Source organism: Nestor notabilis, unplaced genomic scaffold, assembly GCF_000696875.1.
Source record: "Nestor notabilis isolate BGI_N333 unplaced genomic scaffold, ASM69687v1 scaffold35064, whole genome shotgun sequence".
NCBI lineage: Eukaryota > Metazoa > Chordata > Aves > Psittaciformes > Psittacidae > Nestor > Nestor notabilis.
The window spans coordinates 1-16,680 of NW_009926571.1; the positions used below are offsets into that span (position 1 = coordinate 1).

The 16,680-nt window shown below is 34.7% G+C and overlaps 1 protein-coding gene across 1 annotated transcript; it reads left to right on the forward strand.

Annotated features, from left to right (window-relative positions):
* Positions 1 to 146: 146 nt before the first annotated feature.
* On the forward strand, positions 147 to 14,154 carry TRPA1 (transient receptor potential cation channel, subfamily A, member 1; the record flags this gene model as incomplete). Its single annotated transcript, XM_010013589.1, has 15 exons — positions 147 to 261; positions 1,527 to 1,693; positions 2,545 to 2,638; positions 3,261 to 3,320; positions 4,685 to 4,783; positions 5,619 to 5,689; positions 6,175 to 6,322; positions 7,209 to 7,298; positions 7,510 to 7,679; positions 9,788 to 9,917; positions 10,045 to 10,227; positions 11,190 to 11,258; positions 12,070 to 12,180; positions 12,714 to 12,811; positions 13,724 to 14,154. Coding segments are annotated over 15 exons (1,837 nt in total), but the record flags the coding sequence as incomplete, so codon positions are not given.
* Between the last annotated feature and the right edge of the window lie 2,526 nt (positions 14,155 to 16,680).

The window sequence follows — 16,680 nt, forward strand, 5'->3', positions numbered from 1 at the left end:
ATATATATATATGTTTATATATGAGTATATATATATGTACTTATGTATGCATATCTATGTGTACACATGTATATGTGTGTCATTTATTTTAAATAGATAAAAAGTTTTCCATTTATAATTTTTAATTTTATACTGCCACATATAAGTGATTATAAAGGCTGGACAGCCCTGCATCATGCTGCCTTTGGAGGATACACTCGCACAATGCAGATCATTTTGGATACTAATGTGAAGTGTACTGACAGAGTGGATGAAGAAGGGGTATGTGTTCACATGGCATTATTTGTTTCTTCTCTGCTATTACTTCCAGAGCAAACATCGGTGGTATGCTGTTAGTAGTTTTCCACTGTGCATTGCATGTATAATATTTCATTTCCTGTAGCATATTTAAAGCCTATCTGTTTCACCACTGTTAAAGTTTATTGCTTAGATTAATATATAATTGCTGAAATTGTTATCCAGTTGTTATAAATGTGAGTCAAAAAAATGCAGATAGCCTAATGGAAAACATAAAATACTGAGTATGTTAGACATGTCCCTCTTGCACCCTTTACAATGCAAGAGTGTTTTAGCAATCTAGTACAAATGTTGGTAATATAAATTTGAAGAACTTATACAGATTTTTAAAAAAATCCAGTATCAGCTTTAGCTCATTTGAACAGAGTGTTTGAAATCCATCTGTTCTGCACAGGAATGTCCAACAGATACAGCTCTTATCTTGGAAGTTTGGACAAATGCAGTGTCTTTGGGTCAAGACAGAATCCATTTGTTGGATTGGAGATCTCTTCTATGGACCTGCCTAACAGTTCCATATCAGAAAACATTGGGGGAGCATTTTAAGCAACTATTCAGTTCCCAACACAGACAGTGCTGTTAATTTCTCTGAGAACTGGTGTTGAAAACCTTTAGAATTATTAGATTAGGAATGTATCTTGCCTAGAAGTTAATGAGAAGCCAATGTTTAGTTCTTAATTTCCTTCAGAAAAATCTGGCTGAGTTGGTAAGGCTTTCAAAAGTCAGCTTCAGTGGGACTTGACTCCTAAAACACTTACTGCCTTACTGTTATAAAAATATCAAAGAAAAAAAATGTTCCCCTTCTAAAACTGTCTGCAGATTTTCCTGCAAATTTTATTGTATGAGCACATCTGGATTTATTTGGATGCTTCTCTTCCTGACTTTCAAATGCAGGTGTTCTGTATCTGCCATCATATTTACCTATTTGTGACTTGCAGTTTGTAAGTTACAAAACTAAAATATATTAATGAATTGGCTTTTCTTACCCACAGCTGAGTTTCCTCTTAAGATTCATCACTGCTGTAGATGTAGATGTAGTGTAAAGAACTTGTCTATAATCTGTCAGAATCTCTGTAACAATATTCTACTTTTTAATATTGCTAGTAAAAGTATTCAGAACTTGCAACTGAGAATAGTATGTGGCTTTTCAGTGTGGGAAAGGACTGAAATACATACTTTATTTTTCTAAAGTGATTTTTATGGATGTATTGCTGTACTACTTCCCTGTGCAGAACACAGCTTTGCACCTGGCTGCGAGAGAAGGACACGCAAAAGCAGTAAGATTACTTCTTGACTATGGTGCAAAAATTCTGTTCAACAAAGCAGTAGCTTCTTTTTTCCATGAAGCAATACACAATAGGAGAAAAGATGTAGTGTCTGCTGTAATTTTGCACAAAAGGTAAGGTACCCAGAAAATGCTTTTTGAATTTCTGTTGTGTTTTGTTTTTTAACTGAGATTAAGTTCTGAAAACCTTTAGTTTAATAAGTAAGACTGAGTACATATTTTAAAACTCCAGAGGCTGTGTTGTGTTCTAGTGAGAGCAAATAAAGACTTGCATAATGGTAATGGACATGAGATATGTGACATGTTGTTTTCCATATTAGACTGAGTATTCAGAATCTGTTAAAAACCAACCAAACAAACAAAAAAAAAACCCCAACAAACCAAACCAACATGTAGAAATTGTGAGAAATAAATAATCTTTCCCATGTCTTCCCTCTTACATACATAAATTTGGCGTTTCACAAAATGCTTCAATATGTAGAATTTTAGTCAAAATGTGAGTACAAGTAATACCAAAATTGTTCTTCTAAATGTTGCAAATACTTTTAAAAATAGCCCCGCTTCAGGAATAAAAGTGTTGCACCATTGCCTAATGATCACATCTCTTGTTAAGAGTTGCAGGAACACTGCCAGTATTTTACTTTATTTGTTATTACTCACCTAATCTTATAATCCAATATTCCAGCTTTAGTTCAAGTTTCATATTTTTTAGAAGGTCTTAGCATAGTTGAAACATCTCTGTTTAACTAATAACAGAATTAAGCATTAATCATTCTTCGAGAAGCATCCAGAACATTACACAATTACTCCCCAAACGGCTGATTTTCCAATTAATGGTACACAAACCTGTTACATATTGTGATTTGCAAGATAATATCATAAATAAAAGTCAAATACTCTAAAAGTAGATAAATTGAAAGAGAAGCAACTAATTCATTTTCTGTTATCTTAACTCATTTTTGCAGATGGGAAGAAGCTGTTGTGACATTCTCTCACTATTCTAGTGCCAATAAGTGTCCTTTGCTAGAAATGGTTGAGTATCTTCCTGATTCATTTAAAGTAAGTTTTCTACACGTATTAATTAGTACACTAAACCCCCTTAGTTACATTGCATCATTTGCCATTGTTTTTTTAATGCTGTCCTCACTCATATGTACAACTGTAAAATAGAAACAATATAAATTCGCAAATTGATTTAACCATATTTTAGTGATAATTTCAGTTTGTCCAGTTTAATTTCTTTAATATTAGGAAAGTTCTGAGCTTCCTGAGGTCAGTGGAGTCATAAGAATGTGAAAGTAGTATGGAATTGATGAAATTCAGAAGATAACTGGGTTCAAAATGATTTGAGATATTTTTACCTTCTGAGCTAACTGTTAAATGATACTACAGAAATGCTTTTTATTAAAATAGCAATTGACTAGGTATGTATATATTAATAAACACTTCACATTTGATACTTGTAAAGTAGCACGTAGTCTTGTAAACTCCATAGTTTCATTATTTAACTTCTACATGGACTTTAATGTCTGCAAAACATACACCATAAAATCTGACTGAATCATCACTTCTGTGTATTTGGTCACTGTATTTGAAGGTCATTTTCTTCAGGTAGAAATGTATTCTTTCTTATGAACGTTATCTGTATCACCTTAATTCACTTCTTTGTTCATCTGCAAAGCTGGTTTTGGACAACTGCATAATTGAGTCTTCAGAGGAAAAGACAAGTCGAGACTTCTATGTAAGTGGATGAAAAAATTTATGAAGACAGTGCGTTTTATGGTATTAGGTTGGAATATGCCACAGTATGCTTGGCTGAATGTTAGCAGTTGTGTATTATCTGGATAATAATGAAGTTAGAAAATCATCAGCTTGGCTTTTAGCTACTAATACTGAACTAAATTAAAATTCCTCTTAAATATTTTCTATTGTTGCAATTAGTTCTGTACTTGGTAAATTGAAATCAGTCAATATTTTAACTGGATTTATGAGTAATTCGGTAGTTATTCACCACTAACCGTATTTGAATCTGTACTTTTAATATATATTTGGCAAAAAATCCATTAGCATTAGGATAACTTTCAAAAAACACTTCATTGGATACTAGCAATCTTCATCTATGAGTCTTCTTGTGATTCTCAGCAAGCCACTGATGTAATTCTCTTTATTGCCTCTGTGACACTGAAATGAATACATTTTTTACTTGAAAGTTTGGGAAGTACACAGTATGTATACTTCCATAGTTGTATCAAGTTCCTATGAAGAGACACACTTGTAGATTAATATCAGATCTTAACAGAAAACACATGTGACTGATCTAATTTTATCCTTTGGGCTGTAAATGGCTTTGAAGTTCAATTTCTGTAATCTTCATGCTTTTGCATTTTAACAAGTACAACATTAAACTTGAGCAATCTATAGACTTTATCTTTGCTGTGTTAATTCTTACAATCAAGCTGAGTATCAGAGGTTGTGGATATTTCAGAATAACAGTGATAGAAGACATAAGAGCTATTTATGCATATCAAAAGCATGTCTGTCATAAGTAGTACAATTGTCATCAATAATTCAGAGTCACGTTTCTTTTTTTGTAAATTTTTGACCAAAATCTTAAGTAGTAGATTGCTTTGACTCTATAGTTATGTTACTTTTGAAACCATATTGGCAACAGCCTTATCCGTGATTACATTGAATTGTGTCTACATAGTAACAGAAAACATGCAAATTTTCTACTACTCTACATTTTCTTTATATTGTGTTATCAGGGCCACATAACTTTTAAATACAAGTTTTTCTTCAAAGTCAACAGTAAAACAAATTGCAGTTACGGGAATGATCTTTTTAAACGAGTATTTTAAGGGGAAATGTGTACTTTTTATTTTACAATTCAAAATGGGTGTTTAATCATCTTACAGTCACAGATGTGTATCTTGATGGCATGTCCTCACTGGCAAAGTAGCTAATAATCAGCATACACCAGTGTTCTAATTACTTTGACTCAATATGCCTTTTTTGTCTCTAAAGGATAACCTTTTTAAAATTAAACAGATTAGCTCAGTCTTAGATGATGTTTCATTTAAATGCTGGTGTGTGTTTATTATTCAGATTGAATATAACTTCCGATATCTTCAGTGTCCCTTGACACTTAACAAGAAACTAAAGGATGGTGAAGACATTTTCTATGAACCACTTACCACTCTAAATGTAAGTTCCGTATTTTACTCTGACATAATTCCATGATTTCTTAATCTAGATAAAATCAAGAAGTTTGAATTTTTCATAGTAATATTTCTTCTCCAAAGCTCATAACTCTGTATATTTAAAGTGTATTGGAATGAAATAGGGGCAAAAGTTCTTACAGTCTAAGCTAAAAATAACATTTCTTTTAGGTTTAGATAAAAATTCTTAGTTTATTTAAACAACTGTGAATGTTTCAATAGAACATGCTGTACATGCAGGTAATAATACATCAAAGAAAACCATACTCCGGTCATAGTAGTGGCCATGCACTGGAATGTAAGGCATTGAAAAACCTGACAACACTTGGTTTTTCACATGCTAATTGTAAAATACTTTCTGTGCCTAAAACAAACATTGCCCATCTGTTCTCTCATTCTTTGTCAGAAAATGTTTACAGAACAGAATTTCTGGCTTAATTTGATTACTTTTTGGGCTTCCTGTTGGCAGTTAGACTTGGTATACTGTCTAATAATAAATATATATTTTTTCATTAAGTGTAACTAGAGAAGCTTGGTCATTTCAGAGGTATAGTTGACAATAGTCTGTACAACTTTCTGGAGCTCTAAATAGACTAACAGAGCAGCAGGACTGAAGCTGGATTCCTCAGGAGACAAAGAAGGCAAGATAGTAATAGCATTGAGCCAGTGTGCATAAACAAAAGAACTTTGCAATATCTTACAGACATTTTAATTTTCATTGAGCTAATAGTCAAGGAAAGAAGGTGGCTTTCCCACTTTTGTAAGCACTTTTACTTAACTAGATGAGTTAAGCTTAATCCTTCTGCTTTCTTGCTTTGTAGGCCATGGTACGCCACAATCGCATGGAGCTGCTCAGTCATCCTGTGTGTAAAGAATACTTGCTTATGAAATGGTAGGTATATTTTTAATGTACATAAAATATCATATTGCATGTCAGGATGAAGGCTGTTGTGCTTGGGAGTTGTTTACTGAGATGTACATATCTGTAGTATTAACTGAAGTGAATGTCTTTTCCATATAACCTCTCATAAGCATTACTAGAATATACTGATGACTATAATATAAAATGTAGCTTAATATTTAGTAATAATTCTTTGATTTTTACAGCAAATGTAACCACTATTGGTGTTCCCACTTTATTACAAAAATATATAGGAGGATTCCACTTCATTGCAAACATATATATAAAGAAAGGAACAGTATTTCAGGATGGCAAATACACTTCTGTCCCCATAAAGCTCAGTGAACACATTCATCACAAAAGGATGTTTTAAGAAATGTTTATTGTTACCTTGAAAACATTGTTGGCTGTTACATTTGAATGCATGCTCTTCTAAACTTATCAAGTGTTGTAACTTTAATGTTCTCACTTTCAAGGATGGCCTACGGGTTTCGAGCACATCTAATGAATTTAGGCATATATTCTCTCGGTCTCATCCCACTGACTCTTCTGGTCACTCACATACAACCAGGAAGACCTTTGAATGGAACAGTGATCTATGAAGCAAGGCCATTAGAATACGAGGTACTGAGTTTTCTTATAGCTACGATATGCGTCATTAGCCCTGAAATGGTAACATACTGGTGTTAATGGAGACAAGATCTTGTTGTGTGGTGAACTCTTCAAATGATCCATTTCAAAAACATGGTGCTTATTACTAGAACCATGGATTTTGGCAAGAAAAAAAAAAGAGTTTGTAGTTCTTTGGGGAGACAAAAGACACAAAACTGAAATAGGAACTCAAAAAGGATATGCGAGTAGAAATATGAAATAAACTCAAGGGATATAGAAGATTCACAAGGATACCCTGATATATGAAAAAATCACATACCCATCCCAGTACATGTGGGATTCTCAAAGATTTGGAAGCCAGAACTAGCAGAACTGGAAGAATTCGTCTCCACTAACTCATCTTCCTGGTGGAAGACAGGAGAATGACAGGAGCTGCCTACAGGATAGAGAGGGATAACTCTGACACCTGGGTCTGGATGAAAGAAGCATAGTTGGAGGTGGGTGTCCTGTCTTTCAGTGAGTAATGATGCCAGCTGGTAGAGAAGTGGTGCACTGAACAGGATCCGTGAACGTGCTGCCTGAGAGACTAGAGCAACAGCAGTGTATGTGAAATGTCATGCACTGAAGGAGACAATGTCCTAATGACCTGGCAGTGGGAATGGAGTGTACAGAAACTATTTATCATGGAAATGCTCAAACTTTCTTACTTGGTTTGAATTATTTAAATACAATATACATGACATGGATTTCACAATAAATACTAGTCAAACACACTTTAGATCGTAATAAGTTTATATGAAGTAAGCTAACAAATGTAATGTTTATGTAGTAGGTAGAGCTGAAAGAAGCATTAATTTAATAATTTCTAATATGTTTTGTGCTCTGATTTTTGTTTCAGAACTCATACTTCACAAGGGTGTGTATGTGTCTAGTTTTAATCATGAGTTTACTGGGAATCTGCAAAGAAATATTTCAGCTGATTCAGCAGGTAAATACATAGAGAAATAACATTAATCAGACAGTGTGTTTGCATAGCAGTTTGTGTGATATTGAAATAAACCTTATTTTTCCCTTCTAAAAAGGGAAATACCAATTTATAAAAGATTAAAAAGGAGAAGAGGATTTGAATAGTGTATTGAGTTCAGTTTGTTTAATGATGCATGACTTGTAAATATGTATCTGTCTCTCTTAAATCCTAGAAATTGAAATATTTGTTGGATTACTCCAATCTACTGGACTGGACAATTTATACGACAAGCATAATTTTTGTATCTTCTTTATTTATTAATACACCAGCTCATTTGCAGTGGGAATGTGGAGCAATTGCTGTATATTTGTCTTGGATGAACTTCTTGCTTTACCTTCAACGGTAAAAGTTATTAACACACTTTACAATAAAATACTTTAAATATTTTCAGATATTTTACGTACCCTAAACTATGACTGATGGAGTCTGATAGCCATATATTTTATGGGGTGTTTTTTTAACCTATACAGGTTGCCAGGTTAGGACCATAGGAATATTTTAACCTATTAAACTGTAAAGTAGCTTTCAGTGCTTTACATACAGAGAATAACGACATCTATTTTGGCAACTGAAGAAACAACAAGAATTATTTTAATGTTAAAAAAAGCCACCACATGCCTTTAAAAAAACATGTTTTACTATCCTGTAAGGACTTTCACTTAAAAAAAAATAAATTACAAGAAGCAAAAGGAAGTCTGTTTTTATAATACCTGGGAGAAGGTAAATTCTTTTATAATTTTACAGATTAAATGGCACACCCTAATTTTCTACACCAGATTGTCCATTAAAAGAATTAATAAAGGAAGAAATTATTTGTTTAGTTGACATAAGGTCTATTTATTGCCATTAATGATCTTAGTGCTGTCACTGGTATAATAGTGTCCAAGGGTTATAGAACACAGGAGTGCTGGCTGGAGAGGAGAAATAGTGTATGTGTGGTGCTTAAGACTACAAATTAAACATCTTTATTCCTGAGCATAACTGCCTTGCACAAAGATGAGGTGTGGCTGATCAGCAAAAAAGTGCTCATTTGAAGCTGGTCAGAAAATAAGGATGACAGTATGTGACAACAGTGCTTAATGCTCTCTTGATTCTTAGAGTATGTATGTGCTAATCACCCCTTGAGGTCTGACAGACAAACATGTCATTTCCTGATTAATGTCAGGATCATTTTACTGTAGTTGGGATGTTTAAGGACAAGTCTCGTAAACAGAGTTAATGTCAGAGTGAGAATCTTTATGGTACTGCCTCTGCTGGCAAACCTTGTCCTACACGTCTGACCTTAGATGACTAATAAATATGTCCTCCCTGCTGTGTGCTGTGGGCAAAATGGGGGTTGAACCTAAACAGTAAAAAGTAAATTCATGACTGCCCAACATCCCTTCTTCTGCTAGATGAAATGCTTCCCTGGCCTGCATATTCTTCATTTGTATAGCAGTAGTACACATAATTTTCTAACTCTTTCAGGCCATCTCTTCTCAAAGCAACCTGTAGCTCCATTGACTTCAATGTATTTTTGCCTAATATGTGCCTGCTAAATAGAATATTAGGTTTGCTTTACTTCCAGCTTGATCTTTTCAGCCTTGCACATAATATTTCAGGGGGAAAATCCTGTGGGGGGATTTTCTTAGTGGCTACTGATGTAGCAAAAACCAGTCATCTGGTCCCTGAATCTAGCAGAGGACATAAATCCCCAAGTTCAGCTTTGCAGGGAAAAGTAGCTCAATCTGCTTTATGACAATTCGTGTTCTGAGATACAGTTTTTGTGTAAGCCAAGAGTGGGAGAGGCTTGCCAGATAACAGACCGTTGCTGGAAATGCAGATGTCTTAAAATCATGTTGCTCCCCCTCTCTTCCTGAGCTATGTATTTCTTTTTGTTTGCTTGGTTTCCATACTTAGTAGTGCCATAAGAAAAATCCTTTTAAATCAGGCATGTGCCTGGGAGATATGTCATGGTGCTAGTCCTTTGTTCTGGTTGCTAATTTGCTTCAAAAAGCAGCAAAAAATTGGATAATTTACTAATGTTAGTATTCCAAGTGCAACAGTTGTACAATATTGTACTGTCTGTGGCTGTAGAGAGTGTACATGTTACCCGTGAAAAACAGTATCTTGAAGAACTACTGCTCTGATGCATTAAAATATAAGATTATGTGGTTTAGGCTTGCTGTAAATAAGACGACTTGCATTTCAGACGTGAAAGCACAAAATGTTTGTACCATCTCAGAATGTCTCAAAGAGGCAAAATGTCTCTTTTCACACATGAAAAATGACACTTCTTATTGCCTTACATAAATAACTGTAAGGGACTCTAACTTCAGTATTTAATAGTTTAGTGATGGACTAAACTATCTGGAGTGCCAGATTAATGGTTGGACTAAATGATCTTGAAAGTCTTTTCCAACATAAACAATTCTGTGATTCTGTATCTTTTCTGTTTCCTTATCATCTAGATTTGAAAACTATGGCATCTATGTTGTGATGTTCTGGGAAATTTTGAGGACATTGATACGGATTGCTGTCGTTTTCTTTTTCCTGATATTGGCCTTTGGACTGAGTTTCTTTGTCCTTTTGGGTTCACAGGTTAGTTAAATGGCATAATTAATTTTTTATCATTATAAATATTAATTTTTACTGAAGAATCTCAAGAGGTTATTTACAGATTTCATCAGTTCATGTTTTTTCTTGATATTGGTATTTCTTTTTGCAGCAAACGTATAGCACACCTCTGCTTTCTGTAATGAAGACATTTGCAATGATGCTGGGAGACATTAATTACCATGATGCATTCCTTGATCCATTACTAAGCAGTGAATTGCCATATCCTTTCCTGAGTTACACAGTTCTCATTATATTTACCTTGCTTATTCCAATCCTTCTTATGAACTTGCTGGTAAGTAAACTGTTTATTAATATGTGGAAGTGGTTAAGCGCAGGTTTATACACAGTTTTAGCATATAGAATTAATTTAGTGCTGATCTGTGACATTCATTTACTATGTAACAAATTGATATTTTCAGTAATATGTTAAAAAGTTGCCTTTCCCTGGACTCTTTTTCCCTCCAGTTTACTGTTCTATTTTCCCACAGTTAACCAGTGCAGGGTTATGTTGTGTACCTTTAGGTAATAACCATGATGGAATTTGGATTGGAGCAGCAATGTGTTATTGTGAGGTCTTAATAAAGAAAATTAGGAAACAATGATTTTTGCTCAACCCCCTGCTGAATTATAACATAGAGCTAACAATAGATTTTTTATTAAAAAGTCAAACTCCAGATCTTCACTGCACACAAAACAGTAGTCAACAGTAGTACTAAAACTAATAAGCCTGACCTGAACAAAAAGAATCAGAAAACCTGGTAATGGTGAGAAAGGGGGAAAATACGTAATACATCTTCAGCCATGTTTCATTCAATATCAGTTTTTTTGTTTTGGTGTTCTTTTGGGGTTTTTTTAGGAAATCAAGTTTTTATAAGAGCCGAGCAATAAAAATCAAACAATTCAATTTTTTAAGTTATTTATTGCTGCCATGATCCTATCCAATCAAGAGGTCAACAAGTTTTTTACATAATAGCAATAATGAAGAATCAAAAAGAAGAGATGTTATTCTAGACAAATCTTTGAAGTAGCTCTTTAGCACCTTACTAGAAGATGGATAGTGGGCATTAAAAAGCTTACTACATTTCTTGCTATGGATTTCTTAAATATGCACAAAAGGTGTATGTTTCCAAATTCAGGTGAAACAAAGTAAATTTAACTTTAGAGTCATTTTGGATTTAAATATGAATAAGAAATACAACTGAAATCACAGACTATGATAAAAATAGATAATTAAATATTTCTTGGCATTTTTAGATTGGTTTGGCTGTTGGGGACATAGCTGAAGTACAGAAATATGCTGCACTCAAAAGGATTGCAATGCAGGTAATTAGCATACCACAGAAGCACTAACTGTAGGAAGTAGATATCATTGTTAGAACACCACTTAGTTAATTAATTGATTTATATTTCTTTTCCATCAGAGTGCTCAGGAAGGACGTCGTCTTGCAATTTCAGATAGCACTATGAAATCATTTTAAGCATGTTCTGTATGTTTGGCAGAGTTATGGTTGTCTGCAATAGGCTTATACTGTGCATCCTGTTCTTCTAGATACATATGATCCATATTTCTGTAGCAATTTGGTAGCATCTCCTGAACAGGCACTCATGTGTAACATACTTGTTTCTACCCAGGGGAAAACTTTTCTCACAGACATTCCGCTGGCATCTTAATCTATACTGACTCTGTCCTAATCTAGCAAAAGGATATAGCACAATTAAAGAGAGAAAGATTACTTTCCTGTTATGATTTGGTCTTAAAGCCTGTGGCTATGATAGGCTTTTTGTCTTTTGACTGTTTCTGCCCTATAATTTTATACTGTAGCCCACAGTTTATTAAGGAGGTATTAGAGCTATTACACAGAAGTCAACTCAGTTTTGGAACCAGTTCAGTTATAAGAGTGCGCATCTATATGGAACAATTAATTGTATTAAGATAATCAATACTGCTATGCCTAGATGATTTTAGTGTCTGAGTTGGACTGTTCAAATATTATACCATTGCAGCATAGATACTCTGAGACTTGACATCTAATGATAGTCATTTGAATATAATGACATGATGGTTATTTTCACATGGTAATATGTCTTTATCTTAAGAGAATATATCTTATTTTAAATGCAAAAATATGTTTAGGTCAATCTTCACACCAACTTAGAGAAGAAGCTACCATTTTGGTTCTTGAGTCGGGTGGACCAAGAATCAATTACTGTATATCCAAACAGACCAAGATACTGTGGATTTATGGTAAGATGGTGAATTTTAGATTAAAGAATACTTACAAAAATGTGATAAGATTGACTTACTTTGTACACAGATTGCTAGGAACTCAATCCTGGCAAGATTTAATAAGACTTAATCATTAACTGACATCAGTGGAATCAGAATTAGGTCTTGACTATTGTCAGTGAAAATGATAAATCAGTTTTAGTGCAGCCTAACTTATTCAAATATAATTAGTGTTTGAATTCTCAGTGATTTGTGACATTATTAAGCAAGACAAGCTACAGAAGTTATCCAGACAGAAAATAGAGTTACTCCCTTTCAGCATTTCTTCTTTTATTTGTTCACTTTTGATTTCAGCTGTTGTTGGTAGACAAATTTTCTGATTAACCAAATTTTGTTAAACGGATGTTTAATATACAAAAAATAACTTCATAACTGAAACTCTTTTCAACTTTAACACTGTCTAGAGACTGTTACCATTCACTTATTTGGGATTTTTAATCTATTATCAGACTATATTACCTGATTTCTACTTGGTTCCATGTTTTGTTTAGAGCGTGTTCCAGTATTGCTTTGGGTGTGAGGACTCTACCACAGATGCACAGAGCACTGATACAACATTAGAACTGGAAGTTCTGAAGCAGAAATACAGGTATTCATTGTGTTATTTTGCTGCTGTAAAAATAAATAGAAACAAGATTACAAATAAACTGCTATTTTTAAAAGTGTTCTAAAGGTCCATACTATACATAAAAATTAAAATTCAGTCTATTCGGTGTCCTTAAGTAAGCTTTCTCACTATGGAAACGTAGTATTTTGTATTCTGCAATGTATTTACCTTCCAAATACTTGTCTGCTAGAGAAATATTTTTATCCCATGGCAGAGAAAGAGGACAGGCTTGTTTGTTCATTAAAGTAAACTGAAGTAATGGGGAAAATGCATTTTCATTTCAGAATTAGAAGCTTGTGTATGGAGGGTTTCAAGGTTATTTTAAACTCACAATTGATGTAATTCCAATTGGTTTGCAAATATACACAATCTGTTACTGACTTTCCACTGGTCTGATGGTAAATCTGCCTCAGATTGTTTCCCCAAAAATGGATTGGTGTCCTGGTTCTCCTTTGAACAGATCATCTGTTTTGCAAAGCCTTGGAAGGAATTCTCTGTACTTGCTTTTCTTACCCATGTTACCAATATATCCATAAAAATTACTTCAGACAAGCTGGGGAAATCTATTCTTTCTCACTCTGTCTCATTCTTCCCTGCTCTTTTTCTCTCTCTCTTTTTATCCCCCCCTCCTTTTTTCCTTTAATCTATTAAATTTTTGTCTCCCTGCACAGACTCTGATTAAGTATTTTTTTGGATGAAGAACTCAACAAGAATTGAAGGGGGGTGAGAATACACCTTACAGATGTAGGCAAACCATGGAATTTAGCAAGTCTTTTGCATCAGTAATTTTGATGACTTAAATGTCTTTTGGTACCAAATGACACAGCCTGTTTTATGCTGTATGCATATTTTTTTCCTTTTCTTTTCTCTTTTATTTTATTTTTTTTTTTTTAGGCTCAAAGATATATCAACACTGTTGGAAAAGCAACATGACCTCATTAAATTGATTATCCAAAAAATGGAGATAGTGTCAGAGGCGGAGGATGAAGACAGCAATGATTTGTTTCAGCACAAGTTTAGGAAAAGGCAGTTAGAGCACAAGAATAGTAAATGGGATACAGTGTTAAAAGCTGTTAAAACAAATGTGCCCAACCCAAGCACAGAAAAGAACAATAGCTTCTTCTAGACATGGCTGTGATAACATATTGTATTATCATTTTGGTTTACTTTATGATCACTTTTTTTCTCTTATTGTCTGTGCATAATGTTAATGTGATACATCATGTATTCAAATATAAAAAAAAGGCCAGATCCAAAAAAAGGATGCAGGTGCTCAAAACAGTATTTAAGGAGACTTAAGATGTCTACATCCAAAACCGTGATCCTAAAAGTGGCTGGCTAATCAGGAAAGTGCCTAACTCAGCAGATGCTAACCTTGCTGTCCTCACAGTTCCCAAAGCTTCTACCTAGATCTGTTCCTGGATTTAGTCCTAATACTCTTAGGTCTGTACTTAATTACAGTATTTTCTGTTATGAATATTTTATAGAATTTCCAAATTTTTAGAAATTTAAACTTTAATCATTTACTATTCAGATGTTTTGGGAAATCCAATGGGCTTTATGTAGCTTAAAGAAAAAAAAGTAAGAAACAAGTAAGAAACTAACCTGACAGATTGCATTGGAAGTTTTGCTGAGTAAGGACTGCAGGATCAGGCCTGAAAGGTATGAAATAAAAGGGTCATGGAATTGTCATAGCAGGGAAGGACAGTCTTCTTCTGTAGATACCTATATGCAGTTCTCAGAGGGATCATTTATGCTAGCATGCATACAGCAGTGATACGATGACATGTTAAATATTAGTCATTTATAACTTGCTGACGTTATACTGCTAGTGTAATTTTGGCTTTCCTTATAGCCTAAAACTGACCTTGCTACTTTAATCTGCACTTTGGTTTTATTATTTATTTACTGGATATTCGGTCCATTATGTAATATACAGTAATATATCAAATAAATATGAATTAAATTGTGTTTAAGTACCTGAGTATGATTGTTTCAAACCCAGTGCTAATAAACTAGTTATGACTGTACATGGTTGTAACAATCTGTGGTCTGCTTTTGAATTCAGACATTCTTTTTAAGAACTTAATATACATTAATTCTTCATGTAAAGAACAATTATGATTCCTATTTATTTAAAAGGTAGCCACCAGAAGGTAATTGACATTGTACAGAACTTGTCTGACCTTCAGAAAACACAGGAAGATGCACTGTGTATTAGTGAGACTTGTGCCTTAAAATTACTGTGGATGGCAATGCTGTTCAGTAAGAAAAATGCTTTCTAACCCCACTGTTTTATCCCAGCTTTGAGGCTAAATCCTTGTCTGGTAAAGTAGAGAAAGGAGGAAGTTATCACTGGTTTTGCCTATTCTACTACACTTACTAAGGCGAACAGTTGCTTAATATCAAGTGGTGGAATGTTTGGAGTTTCTTTCTCTTCACTAGCCAGATTCATTGTTACCCTTGAATCCTGCAGTGTAAATCCACACCAGTTGTAACTGAAGATGTTTGCCATTAAAACTAGAGTTCTGTTCTGGGTTTGCCTCGCAGAATCTATATAGGCATTTTGCATTTAAGTGTGACTGTAATCATTTAGTTAAGTAAGTTTGAGGCAGAAAATAAGCACTTGGCTACTCCATTCAAATGGCAAACTGGAGGCATGGACATACGCACCACTGCATGACTGTGCCCACAGATATGCTCCTGGGTGCCCCAGAGGTCCCATCCTGAAGTCTGGATGGATCACATGTGCTGTTGAGGTCCGGTGTGTACCACCACTCTCACATACCCAGGTGGAAAGAAATGCATTGCACAGATAGTGGAGCATAACAGCGTTTCCAGTTTTCTCTTGATGAAGTGCAGTCTGTGTGCCCCGCGGGCTGAAGGAGGAGAAGCTGTAGGTTCAGCTTCAGTGCTAAGCCTGGTGTGACCCAGCGAGATAGGGAGAGAACCAGCAAGCAGAGTCAGAATCAAAAAAGTAAAATTGAAGGTAACTGTAGTCATTGAAATTGCACTGTAGCCTCTAACCTCAGATCTGTTCCTGTGAATAAACTGGTCCGACATTCTGAGCTACTGTGCATCTGCAGCTCCCTCTGTCAATGGAAATAAGCATGTCCAGGTTCTTGGGGTAAGGCTGAGCTTGAAAAAGTTGGACTTTTTTTTTTTTATTTATTTTAATGGCAGAAAAGTAATTTGAAATTCCTAACAATCTGTACCGTTAACACTAGATGGCAGTGAGTGATAACATTTTTTAGTAAGTAAATTTGGCCTAAATGCATAGTTTTAATTGTCAAAGAACAGCAGTACAGTTACAGCAGAAGCAAAGTAGTCAACATTCACAGTTTCAAGGATTGAGCCTTTCAAGCCCCTTTAAACAGATCTCTGAGACATTTATACACAGCAACTCTTCAGCTCTTCTGAGCATTTAACTTACAATTTGAGAAATGTTTTCCTTCCTCCCTTTCTGCCCCCCCTCCTGCCCCCCCGCTTTGCTGCTTTCATTCATTTAGCAGCTGTCGCTATGGTGGAAAATTCAGATGACCATATCCACCTTTCCCACATACACATCCAAAGCTGACTCTAATGCTGTTGCATAGTTTGCCTGCATGGTTTTGGTTTATTTTCTTTTCTGTGACTTAGCTGTAGCAGGTTCACAGCCTATCAAAATTCTTAGCAACTGCTCTTCCACAAATCAGTGTGACTGGGCAGCTTGGACATCCAGCATGGGTCTAAATTCAATGTAGGATCAGGTTTAAGAAGCAGCAGTGCCAGCACTTCAGACAAACTCCACGGTGTACCATAACACCATTTCAAAGGTAAATGCTCTTAAATATTTAGTGAAAAATTGTCAA